At 35.1% G+C, this 12,826-nt stretch overlaps 1 protein-coding gene across 2 annotated transcripts; it reads right to left on the bottom strand.

Moving 5' to 3' along the window:
* Positions 1-1,939: 1,939 nt before the first annotated feature.
* Positions 1,940-12,607, bottom strand: LOC124165150 (succinate--hydroxymethylglutarate CoA-transferase-like). 2 transcript variants are annotated; one of them, XM_046542460.1, is made up of 3 exons: positions 12,401-12,607; positions 6,224-6,338; positions 1,940-4,566 (listed from the first exon to the last, which is right to left on the bottom strand). In XM_046542460.1, the coding sequence occupies exons 1-3, from the start codon at positions 12,464-12,466 to the stop codon at positions 4,343-4,345; spliced, it is 405 nt and encodes a 134-aa protein (XP_046398416.1). In that variant the 5' UTR covers positions 12,467-12,607; the 3' UTR covers positions 1,940-4,342. The 2 variants fall into 2 exon arrangements, with proteins under 2 accessions (XP_046398416.1, XP_046398415.1); XM_046542459.1 differs by lacking the exons at positions 1,940-4,566; positions 12,401-12,607 and adding an exon at positions 10,693-12,390 and having other exon boundaries at positions 6,289-6,338.
* Positions 12,608-12,826: the final 219 nt, after the last annotated feature.

Raw genomic sequence — 12,826 nt, 5'->3', positions numbered from 1 at the left:
AATCATTTACTCCAATGTAACTGATAGAACTTTCATTATTTGAAAATGTGAATACATAATTCAAATAATATATACTATGGAATGGTTTAGGTGTGATCTGAGATCCGTGTAGTGTACGCACATGGCTTTAAAGAATTAGTGACTTTCCTGCGGTCATATCTTGGAAGCAAGCCCTGACTACTTGTTGATCACTTTATTCTTGTCTTAATGAAGTCTGAAAAACGATATTATCATGCTATTCAAAATGGCAAATTTTGTGATAGTAACATAATATTTTAGCTATTTATTCTTTCATTGAGAGGTTTTATACTTTTTCTTCATGATTTGTTGATTATTATGTAAATTTAATATGCATATATGATATTGTTAAATATGAGGTGAGCCATTAAAAACTACAAGAAAATTTTACATTATTGTTTAAATATTTATTCCATTAATGCCAAACATGCTCTATGTTCTGCTATATCATAAAAACCTTGAGGACAAATATGGTAGTGTTTTAAACATACTAAGCTAAGACTAAATATAAACAGCCTTATTAACTAAGGCGAACTCATTTTAGGGTAAGAGAATGTCTTCTCTGTTTGGTGAATATACATAGTAAGTTTTTTTGCTTGATTGGGAAGGGTAAGTATCATGTGTTTATTTCCATTGTTGCTTTGGGTGATGAGAGGATAAAAATATAAAAGAAGTTCAGGACTTAATACGAGAGAGTAACTAGGAATGGATGGATCCAGGTCCGGATCGTATTATGGATTTCAGGAGTCTGATCTTTGGATCCAAAAGCATTTTTAATTCCTGTACACATTTTAATATTTTCAGTGATTAAAAACCAATTTTTTAGTTATTTTTTTTTAAACACTTTTATCTTTGCACGCTCATGATCTAAATGGCTACACTTGCGCTTGGAAATGATAATGGGTATTGGACAATGAAGTCAAATCATGAAGCCCCAAACGCTGTTACAATAATATTTTGATAAATCTGATTTGTGTTCAGATTTTTTTGGCAGATCTTCATACCACTTCCTAGAGGGGAAGGGGGGTAAACGAGTGGTATCACTCGTACACCCCCCTTCCCCTCTTATATTTTATGTTATAATAATCCTTACAAAATAGTGAACAGTGTATTCATCCCTTAAAAACTTTACCATTAGCCACCATACTATGTCATAAAAAATGAAGGAAAATGGTTATTTTAAAGTTTTTTTTTTCAATTTTCACCCCCTAAATCTTTTCAACCCCAGTGAAGTTTGTCTCTCTCTTGACCCTGATAGCCTTAAAACATCAGCTTTTTTCAATCAGAGGCAGACAACATTAGTAAAAGTCCCTTGAAAAGCGATAAGTTTAGATAGGGGTTGTTTTCCCCAATTTAGGGGTTGCGTAAAAATGGAGGGTGATAGAAAAAAACAGAGGTCATTTTCGGATTCAGCGACCCAAAATTAGCCAGAGAAGCCCTAAATTGTAGCGGGGCATTTTTAGAACTATTTTTTTGCAGAACAGTGTTATCGACAGAATTCAAATTTTCCTTGCTCATGTATTCCCTGAATTCTGTCACATTCTTATTGTGCACATACTGCCTTGTTTCACTTGGAGATGCATAGTGGTAAGGTGGATTTTAGACCCTCGCAATAGTTTCACACCTAAATGCATGCACATGGCATTCATTGAGTTTTCTTTATCACAATAAAAATATTTCCACACTATGAAAGCCATTTTTATCTGTTCATAATTAAATTAAATAGCAACTGTTCAATCTGCATCACAATTAACAATGTAAGCTATTTTCCTGAACATTCCTCAACTTAGTTTTCCATAGGAAAGGGCACCCTGTTGATGGATACTGCTAATGGGCGACATCTAATGAAAAATGCTGTCTTGCACTGCCTTAAATTTTACATTTAGGGGCACACTCCTAAAATAAGCATATGTACCAGAAATATAACTAGAAAATTTCAAAGAATTCATTTATTATGTACAGTATCCTTGATTGCAGCCAACATATTTTAATGAGAAGATTAAAAAATATGATACAACTACAGGAACCAACTTGTAATACAGTGAATAAATACCTTTTCAGTTTAATAAATTAAAGTGTAATACGTTTCACTGTTACAAAACGTAATACTGAGGCAATAGTGTCCTAAACATAACTTGACGCTGTCGAAAACTGATACCATTTAGAAATGCCAGACAAATGCAGAGAGCAAATACTAAATGATAAAACACTGTTTTATCATTTAGTATTTTTATTTAATTCATGCAAATACTAGTTTATAAATTTTTTAAAGGCTTGGTCAGTTCTATTTTTCAGTTCTTGGTTCTAGCACTTCTTAAACTTTATACTAGCATTAGAACCAGAGTCAAGAAGAATCATTATCAAAATAATTTTTGCAAAATCCAGTTTGAAAACTTTTCTTGAGCATTATTTACATAACATACTTTAAATGGATTTTATGATGTAAAACCAGTCACCTGTGAGATAGCTTGGTGTATTATTTTCCACAGTTTTCATTTTAACACAACTAAAATCATTAACAGCTTTTGAATATCAAATGGTGAAAATGAGGCACTTGATTAAAAACAAGGACAGAGAACCTGTTCCATGGCCCGAACTCAAATTGGCACCAATGGAAACAGGAACCTTACCATCCACAATTTGTTAAAGTAAAGACCATACTTCTCATGAGATTGACAAATGTTACAATGTAGTCAATGCATTTCCCTTTCACAAAACAAGCCGATGCGATGAATCACTCTGACCTCTCCCAAAATTGGTAGACAAGAAATGTTACAATCAAAAATATAATCTACCAAATCTGATGAAGAATTTTCCTTGCATAAAAATTTATATTTTTCATTGCTGATCAACTAAAAACATTTCTATATAATGTTCATAGTTAACATAAGTTTACATTTTATGATTCAAGATTGGATTTAAATAGGTACTTGCCAAGTTCTTCAAAATGAGTGAATGCCTTTAAATAGGTATTGCTGTAACTACTTGAATGCAACAGAGTACCTTTGAGTGACAGTAAGTCATGTGCAAGCTGCTAACAATACAAATTAATTTAAGCATCGTACGCGTGCTAAACCCAAAATTAAGCAGCCTAATGTGGGCTTTATTTCAACATCAACACCCATTGCCAAATATTACGGTAATTAAAAAAAAAGCTACACATAAAATTAATAATTTTGACGGAAAATATGTAATGGATATTAAACCTCTTAGTTTGCATCATGGGCTAAAAGTTTGTTGAGCCCTTATAGCGGCTCTGTAAAACACTTAACTTTATCACACTACAATAACTACAGTAACTTTTTGGATGATTTGAAACAGGTCTATCATCATTAAGTATTCCATTAGAGTAAAATAAAAAAGTTAACTATGTCGAAAACAACAAATTTGTTTTTTTTAATAAGTCCTACATTTTCTTGAATTCGCCTCAGTATCATTTTCAGTACTCCAGGGAGACAGCACTAAGAAGGTTAAGAGAAATATGTATATTTCAAACTGGATAAGACACTGATGATATGGTGTACAGTATCTACTGGATTGCAATGTTAGCTAAGCCCTTGTGATGGGTGAATCATGCAACTATTCATGTAACTACTTGAATACATTTTCCAATTAATTTTCACAACAATAAAATGGTTATATATTTCCTTTCCATTTCTTTTCGTTAGTCATTTTGTATTTTGGTGAGCATCTTATTTATATAGGTGATTTATGGCACATTTCATCTGATAGGAAACTTTATTTTTGCAGTATTAAAAAACTTAGGTAGGAGTAATGAAATTGCTCCGGAAATACAAAAAAAAAAAATGAAACTGTGAAAATGAGGAACTTCACAAATAGGCAACACATCACGAGATATTCACTACCTAAAGCTGTATGTAAGTGATAATAAAGGAGGCGAAATGTCATGTACATACATAAATGAGAAAAATTCTATAAGCAAAAAAATGTATGCATAATTGCATGACCAAATAATTATCTAGCTCGAGGATTCAGTAAATACCCCTAATTCACCTTCAGAAACTGATTACATGCAATGAATATCACAGAAAACCACTTAACATTCATGAGAGGCATTATGTTAAATGCATGAAGCCCTGATTTGGCTTTCAAGGGTTTTTCATTTTCCTTAAAAGTTGATTTTCAGATTACTCCAAGCTAACTTGATATTTTCCCAGCAAAACATTTGTTTAAAACAACAAATGTGACTTCTATAACAGCAACTGCTATGATTATCTTCTTTATACAGGTAAATACATGGCTTTCAGTTGAATTTTGATGCATGAACAGTCTTGTTGGAAACCTTTACAGATCATATGGTGCTTTAACTGCTTTGTGGAATAGATTCTTCAGGGTGTGAGTCTTCTGAATTTCCAATGTCCTCACTGGGCTTGTGATCCTTATCAGGATCAGGTGACTGGCTATCACTGCCATCACCCTTCACTTTCTTCTTCTTCATTTCCACATGTCCAAAGCAATTTTCACACTCACCTTCACTATCCGATGAACTTTCATCAAACTCTCGTGGTTTGTGATATATACAACAACCTGTAACAATTGAAAAAACTTTGTGAAGAATTGGTCCATATTTTAATAAAAAATGTATCTTGTTTCATGCTATGCTTTGCCAAAGAACTTAGCAGTCATAATTATACACAGTGGAGCATGACATATTTGACTGGTTATTTCAGCAAGCATGTAAAATCTATGGCTCATGGGAATTTGCAAGACATTACCATTGATACTTTGAAGATGATCTATACACCAAAATATACCCTCACCTAACCTACAGCATTATCTTTTGGGGTAATCATAGCTGCTGCCACAAAGTTTTCTCTATGCAGAAACATACAGTGAGTTTCCAAGCGATCATCTGGCTTACCTTTTTATAATGAACTGACAATTCTAACATTCCCATCACTGCAAATACTCTAGTGCGAGACCTTTGTTAAAAATAACCCTGAATACTTAAAAAAAAATAGTTCCATTCATAATCACGCAACCAAAACAACTAATGACTTACACCTGAAATTCAACCCCAGCACTTTCTGCCAAAAAGGACCCTTATTCTCCCTATACAAAATCTGTAACAAATTACCACGTAATATCAATCATCTCCAACCAGTACCATTTAAGAATGCTCTGAAGAAGTATTTACTAAGTAACAACTACTATAGCCTGAAGTATTTCATGTTGGGCTCTGAGTGATTTTTGTCTACCACTAAAAATTGCGACCAAAATTTTGTAACTATTCCCCTCTCATTTATTGTAACTATGTATTACAATAATTAATTTTTTTGATAACTACAATTGTTGTACACGTGATATCTAGAAACTATAAACACTAACTACAATAGATTCTTGTTAATACAAACAACCTTATTACGAAGTTCTCATTTTTATGAAGCAAATCGTTAGTCCCGACATAAAGGCTAGACCAATCTATAGTAAACGGAATGTTATTATGTATGAAATTACAAACTTCAGTCCCGCTGCTTACAAAAAGACCTTAATTACAAAGTTCCATGGATAAGCAGTAGTGGATCCAGGATAGGGACAAGGGGGGGGCTAAGTATGGGGTAAACTCCCACAAGTATTGCGGGTCCGAACAAAAATTCCCATTCTATCTAGTGTAAATTGGATGTCCAAGGGGGGGCTATAGAACCCTTAACCCCCTCCCACCCTTAGATCTGCCTCTGTGGATAAGCAACAGCATTTAGGTGGATATAATCTACGCTAAGTCATAATCGTTGCGCTACATAAATTTTCCTTCTGCACTGTGCCCAATAGCACTAGCTATGGTTGTTTCGTCAGTAGAAGATACTTTGGTATCGGCACAACATCATACATATATGTAATAAGCTTCATTCCTGTGGTATCATGGTGACCCACTCATTATGGCTCCTAAATTGGCCATATAGCAAGTCCTCTACTAACAAACAATCAATTTAAGAACTTTCAGAGATAAAAGCATTCGAAAAATTCAAGAGTGCACAAAATTTCAAATTTTGCACCTTCAGAGTAGGCCAACGCTGTGTGGCGTAGAGGAATTCGCGCTTTGAGAACAGTCAGTCCAAAATGAACACCATATATTTACAAAAAAGGCAAATTGCATCACTGAGCATGTATCTTCTCTGATAAAAAAGGAGGTTCACTATTTTAACTTTTAGTAATACCAGATGGAAGATCAACTGTTTTCACTTACATTTGGACTTTTTCTTGTTCATGTGTTCATTATCCACAGTGCCAGATTCCCACTGGACTTTTTTCTTGGATTCAGGTTTCCGAAGTTTCAGTCTAACAATTAACCGCTCTCCAGCCTGTGAAATCATAGATTACGACAATAAGGGATTATTGCACACACTTTTACAAACAAAAGCGAAAACCAACTGGAATGAAAGAAAATCAAAATATTTTTAAATGAATCTACTCGTAGGTATAAAAAAATTATAATATGAAACTACTAATCAACTTCCTTCATAGCAAATATTCTGAAGGAAATATTTCCGGCTTTTACCAACAAAAATGTTTACACAATAACCTTTATCAGGTAATAACTAACAGGAAACCCCAGGTATTAGCTTCACATGATGAATTACAGGTCAATAACCTGAATTAATAATATATTTAGGTGAAAGGAGAATTTAGTAGAATGCCAACCTCCCCATGTTGTATTGATTTGCTGTCAAGTTTATAGATGTCAATGCTGCTTTTAATGAAATACAATTTACCACACTTAAATATCACAGTTATAAGTTCTATAGTTGAGCAAAATGAAATCCTCTCTCTTAGTTGTTATACATGAAGTAACCACCTAAGAAAACATTACAAAATTTGACTGATGCCTGATTATCAGGAGATTCTCAGGGTGTTATTCAGAGATAGGCAGTGACTGAGTAAGTGTAACTCAGGAACAGGTAATGATTATGTACATTTCTGGTATATTTTTTAACTTGTAATAGTTACATTTGAAAAAATGTACCTGTTACTTGAAATGTACTACATAATTGATTTCTGGACTTAATCGTTACTTTCCCATAATGCCTATACCAATTGGTGTACGAGAAGAACTTGGCCTGTTTAAACTGATGTATTCATATGTGCGTAACTCTGTCAAAGTATCAGCCAAAAGCGATGTGCTAAACTTGCATTTAAAGGAAAAAATCAACACATCATCCTATTTGAATCTTGAAGACAGTTTTCAAAAGGTTTTATGAAAAGTAACTGGAACACACACTAACTTTTTGAAATTGTAACTGATTACAAATATTAAAAAGTGACTTTAACCCAGCCAAGTTACATTTTTTGGTACCCTACCCATCTCTGGTTAGAACGTAATAAAACCCTTTCTCTCCTTTTACTTGTTCTTCTGCTTTTTGCCCTCCACCAGTGACAGCTTAGATTTTGACACAATAGACACCTTGCCCTCATCCCGGCAAATGGAATTATAATTCAAAATATTGTGCTATGCTTTCTCTAATTTTTCCATTTGGGCAGGTTGATAATACTTTTTTCACCTTAGTTGACATCATTATTCCTATCCCTTCTATTCAGAGCCCAGAAACTCCAGCTTCGTGCAGGCTATCAGGAACATGATGAACAGATGATTATGAACCTTAAGTCAAACACAATCCCAAATATTACAAACCATTTCATTGGAAATTACCATTTTCAATCAAGGGTTATCGTAGGAGATCAAAATTATTTTTAAAAAGCCAGGTTATTTGCTGAGGCATCTTTTTTTTGCTTAGTTGTCTGATTACTATGCAGTAAAAATTCCAAGAAACCTTACAGTAACTAAATGCATCTATCTTTGATATATTATTGGGCACCAACAATTATTTCCATATATTTTCTGGTCTGTGTGAGCTGATGGAGAGAAATCAAAGAGACAGGCCAAGTCCCTTCCCTCAGCTGATGGGTGGAGTTTATCTCAAACATTCATAGCAGGGCCATACCCATCACTGATAGTAAGACATATACATACACCACTAACAAAATTCATTTGGAAAAATACCCAAATTTCTTTAATCTAAGACAATTCCTTTCAATGAACATGGTTAAAACAATAACTCATAAACTTAATTTTGAAATCAGTCAATCAAATTACAAAACCAAAGGCCATCAGCCAGTCAACAGCGTAGTGGTTCTTTTCATTGGTGTGTCATGATGTTAATTTTCCTTATTACCTTACCTGACATACCACATCCCCAGACTTTTCCCTAAAAACCATGACTTTATAGGTAAAACCATTGATAGTGTAACAAGCATGGAACACTCATTAAACAAAAAAGACATAGCTCCAGAAGAGGCCTCATGCAAAACATAAACATTCTATATTCCCGGTATCACAATGAAAGAATCTTAACAGCATTGACAGCCTGAAAAAATATTTGATCTCAGTTTTATTTCCTGACTCCAAAAACCCCTTATCTTGGAAATACTCCATGGCTACAAAAATCTTTCCATTCCTCCTGGGTCCTTTTGCTGCTTGCACAATGCTGACAATGGCCTATGTTTGGCAATGGACATACTACTGTTTTTGCCCTGAATAGGAGTGGGATTTGGCTACACTGTCACATCATCTTTGTCAGTCAGCATCAGTAACAGACATTTTTGGCACTAGGTTGTCCAGATTTTTTAACAGGACTGGACAACATTGTACCTTGCTGAGGAAATTACATATCAAAAGTTATTTTCTCAATCATCGCGGTGCAACAAGTTTCCAATGAAACTTGAGGATATCATGCATGTATGTACTAAGAAATTATTAATTTAACTATTTAATCAACTAGTAGTAATTATTACTTAAAAGAATCAATAGTAATCAAGCAAAAATATTTCCCACAATGCTTCTTCAATTCAACTAAGAAAAAATTGGAAGTAGAAATCAATCTGATTCAACCCAATACGAACTTAGTTCAAATTCAAATTTAATGGTCAAACATTACATAATTGGGCTTTTGGGATGTGGACGTGGAGGAGGCTGAAGATATTGAAGTGGGTGGATAAAGTGAGGAATGAGGAGGTGCTGGAAAGAGTTGGGGAGGAAATAATATTATTGAGAGCTATACTAAAGAGAATTGGATATGGCACATTTTAAAAGGGAAGAGAATTGTAAATACAGCAGTCGAGGGAACAGTGGAAGGAGAAAAGAGAAGAATGCTGAAGATGACAGACACATCAAGGTTGAAAAGAAGGTACAAGGAAACCAAAGAGGAAGTCTTGGACAGGAGGAGGCGGAGACAACTTCGGTGTTTGGGACCTGCCAGTGAAAGACAGAAAAAGTGGATGATGAAAGGCTGGAAGTCTTCCAAAAGTTTTAACTATAAAGGAAGATTATGCTGTTATCATAGCGGTACAATAAAATGTCCATTGACAAAAATTACTGGAAATAATAATCAGGAATTAATGTAAACACATCAGTGCTTGATTTTCTAAAAATGATTCAACAATTACTGCTGGAAGCATACCTAAAGCATAATCACTAATTGTTCAAAAGACCAACACAGGCAATGACATGAGCAATCAATGTAGACTTTTATATATTGCCTTAAGGAATTGAGTTCCCGGCAGCATATATGACCTAGTTCTCTTAGTCACCAAAGTCAGCAGGGGATCTTGGACCATGTACAGGCCAAAGGAAATGACTTTACCTCAGCTGAATTTTTGGATTGGCCGTAGTTGCTTACATGCAAGCATTCAGTACATTCATTTCACTAAATAGTGAGTGACATAACAATAAGGGTTAGTTGAGCAGCACCATTTCATGACGCACTACGTAGAGAAACAAAATTCCTGGCCACCTATTGGCAAATATGGCTACAAGGACAAAACTTAAAAAACCACTCCAATGATAATTCTTTAATGTCATTCTTTCAACTAATACTTTTACATTTTGCACAACTAAGAAGTTTTGAGTAATTTGGGAGTTTTTTGAAGCTCTTGGAAAATGTTAAATAATAATGAAAACTATTTTTTATCAACGAACCTGATTGATTGTAATCAGCAAAGACATGTAGATATTTTCCCTAAATCATAACTGAAGTAGCGGTGGATGGAATGGATAGACTTGGTAATGAGTCATTAAGTAGGTCAACATTAAAATTCTCACAATGGTAGAAAATATGGGCTAAGTTAAGGCCCACAGAACCGTTATGAGCCACCAACTAATGACCAATACCATCAGAAAAGAAACAACTTACACTTCCTCAGAAAATAAAATGACAAAAAGATTAGAAAATAAATTATCTATAAGTAATTCATAGTAAAGAACAATAAATTAAAATTGATAGTTTGAGGCGCTACTTATTGAAATTTCTTCAACCATCAATTACGAAACTCAGGGTATATATCTAGGAAAAGTAAGAGACATTCGAAATAAATAGCCACAATACCAAACTGAAAGATACCTTAAGCAGCATTTCCATAAATAGCCAATCTAAACTACGTACAACACAGACCCTTAAAACTCGTAACATACATTAGGAAAAAGTCACCTCATTATGAAATTTTGATAGGTATTATCTTATAAATTCATTCAAAATCTACCTTTTTAGGCCATATTTATTTCCAAGAAAATACACATGCAATGGGCATCAGCCAACCACTTTTACTGATGTCATAAGTGCATATAATAATACAAAATAATGGCAAACAGAAGTTGATAATTACCTAAACTTTAGTACAGATGACCTACATATTTTGGATAATTTTAAGAAGAAGAAAATATCATGGGAACCAGAACTGACAACCAAAGTTTCCCTTCACAAGTGAATTCCTCAACTCACAGCTTTCATTTCAAAGAGAGAATCCACTCTTTCTCTGGAGTATTTTAAGACATTTTGCAAAACATCAACCGTATGCTCCCCTAGTAAGGGAGGAGTGCTATGCACTTCATTGCTCAAATTAGAATATTGAACAGGGGGACCCACAATTCTAAGATTTCCAACTTTCGGATGGTTCAAACTTTTAACTAAACCCAAGTGTTTTACTTGGGGATTCTCAAAAACTTGTGGAATAGTATTAACGGGACCATACGGAAATGGCGCTCCATCCAGGATCTTAAGCCACTCTTCCACTGTTTTCTCTTTAAATCTTGAACGTATTTCACCTATCAGAGTATCTCTGTTGGCGACTCTGAGCACGTTAGTTTTATACTTGGGGTCATCTATCAAATGGTTCAATCCAATCAAACTACACAGCGACGAAAACTGAGCATTACTTCCAGCTCCGATAGTGATCCTCCCACCACACTTGGCTTCCAGCGCTTCGTAAGGAACAATCCAGTCATGGGATGAACCTCTACGCTTGGCTTCTTCGCCTGCATTAAGCCAGGCAGAAGCTGCCGTAGCCAAACACGCAACTTGGGTGGACAACAAATTAACATCAATTTTCACCCCCTTACCAGTCTTCAAACGATTGAATAAGGCGGCTAAAATAGCACCATGGGCATATAAGCCGGCAGCAATATCAGTCATGGGTACCCCAATCTTGCACGGTTCTCCATTTTCTGGGCCAGTGATGTGTAGAAGTCCACCTACAGATGCGGCGATTACATCATATCCCGGCCGGGACGCATAAGGTCCATTCGGCCCATATCCTGTCAATGACACATAAATCAATGAGGGGTTTGTTTTCTGGATTTTATCGTACCCCAAATCGAGAGCGTCGAGTTTCCCAGGAACATAATTCTCGACGAGAACATCACTAGCAGACACTAAATCCAGCAACACTTTCCGCCCTTCGGTGGATTTGAAGTCAATGCAGATGCTCTTCTTGTTGCGATTGATTGATAAAAAGTAAGATGTTTCACCACCAGTCACCGGCACACCCCAACGTCTTGTTTCATCGCCAACTACGGGACGTTCCACTTTAATTACTTCAGCTCCAAGATCACCTAAAGTCATAGTGCAAAATGGCCCCATAACAATCCTACTCAAATCTAAAACACGAACACCTGCCAGAGGTTTTTCACATTTCACTTCTTCGTTTGAGGCCGTGCCCATATACTTTAATCCCGTAAAACAACTCGTCCTTAATGGACGTACAATTCTGTGGCTTAATAACAACATTTTAACTTTTTATATTTGAGACTGTCGAGATGACTGGTCCGAAAAGGGTGGAGGTTAAAAATAAATCCGTACGAACGTAATTTCAAACAACACTTTCCGAAGAGTTTCACACCTACACACAATCTTATCTATATACAGTAGCGCGATGTTATCGTAGTTGCTATGATTATTAACACCAAAGAGAATTCCAAAATACGGGACTTAAGCTTTAATTTACAATAAAGGAGATAAAAGTGGCTAAAATCGAAAACACCCGTGTCCTTCAGGTGCAATGTGAGCGAACAACACTAAATACTATCATAAATTACCTCCGACTGCTCCTCATTATCCACTAACGTCGTGGAAGTAACAGGTATTTCATTCCTCTCAGCCATTGGCAAAAATTATTACCATTCAAATTTTGGTCCTGTAAGTAAGATTGTGGGAGAATATTTACATTCACATTTGTATAACTAGTAAATATCTAAATGTTTTCCCCGCAATAGGCAGTCAAGCAAAATGACGCCACTCTTCAGCAACCAAATAAAGAATTGACAAACGAAATTTCCAAAACACCCCATTCAAACTAGGGATGGGCGGTTAGGGGAAAAACCGGTTATAGTTTAACCAGTTATTTAACTAGGGTACAATATTCGAGTATTAAAACCTGACAAAAAATCTAAATTTTTGGGCTATATAACCTGAAAGTATTCAATTTTGCATGCGCATCTCTGATAACCAATTTGCTCGAGTTA

Source organism: Ischnura elegans, chromosome 9 (genome assembly GCF_921293095.1).
Source record: "Ischnura elegans chromosome 9, ioIscEleg1.1, whole genome shotgun sequence".
NCBI lineage: Eukaryota > Metazoa > Arthropoda > Insecta > Odonata > Coenagrionidae > Ischnura > Ischnura elegans.
Note: the sequence above shows the minus strand (reverse complement) of the source record. Positions and strands in the feature narration are given on the sequence as shown.

Excerpts from the sequence above, each read along its gene's own strand:
- LOC124165150 (XM_046542459.1), bottom strand. The coding sequence starts at position 12,092 with ATGTTGTTATTAAGCCACAGAATTGTACGTCCATTAAGGACGAGTTGT.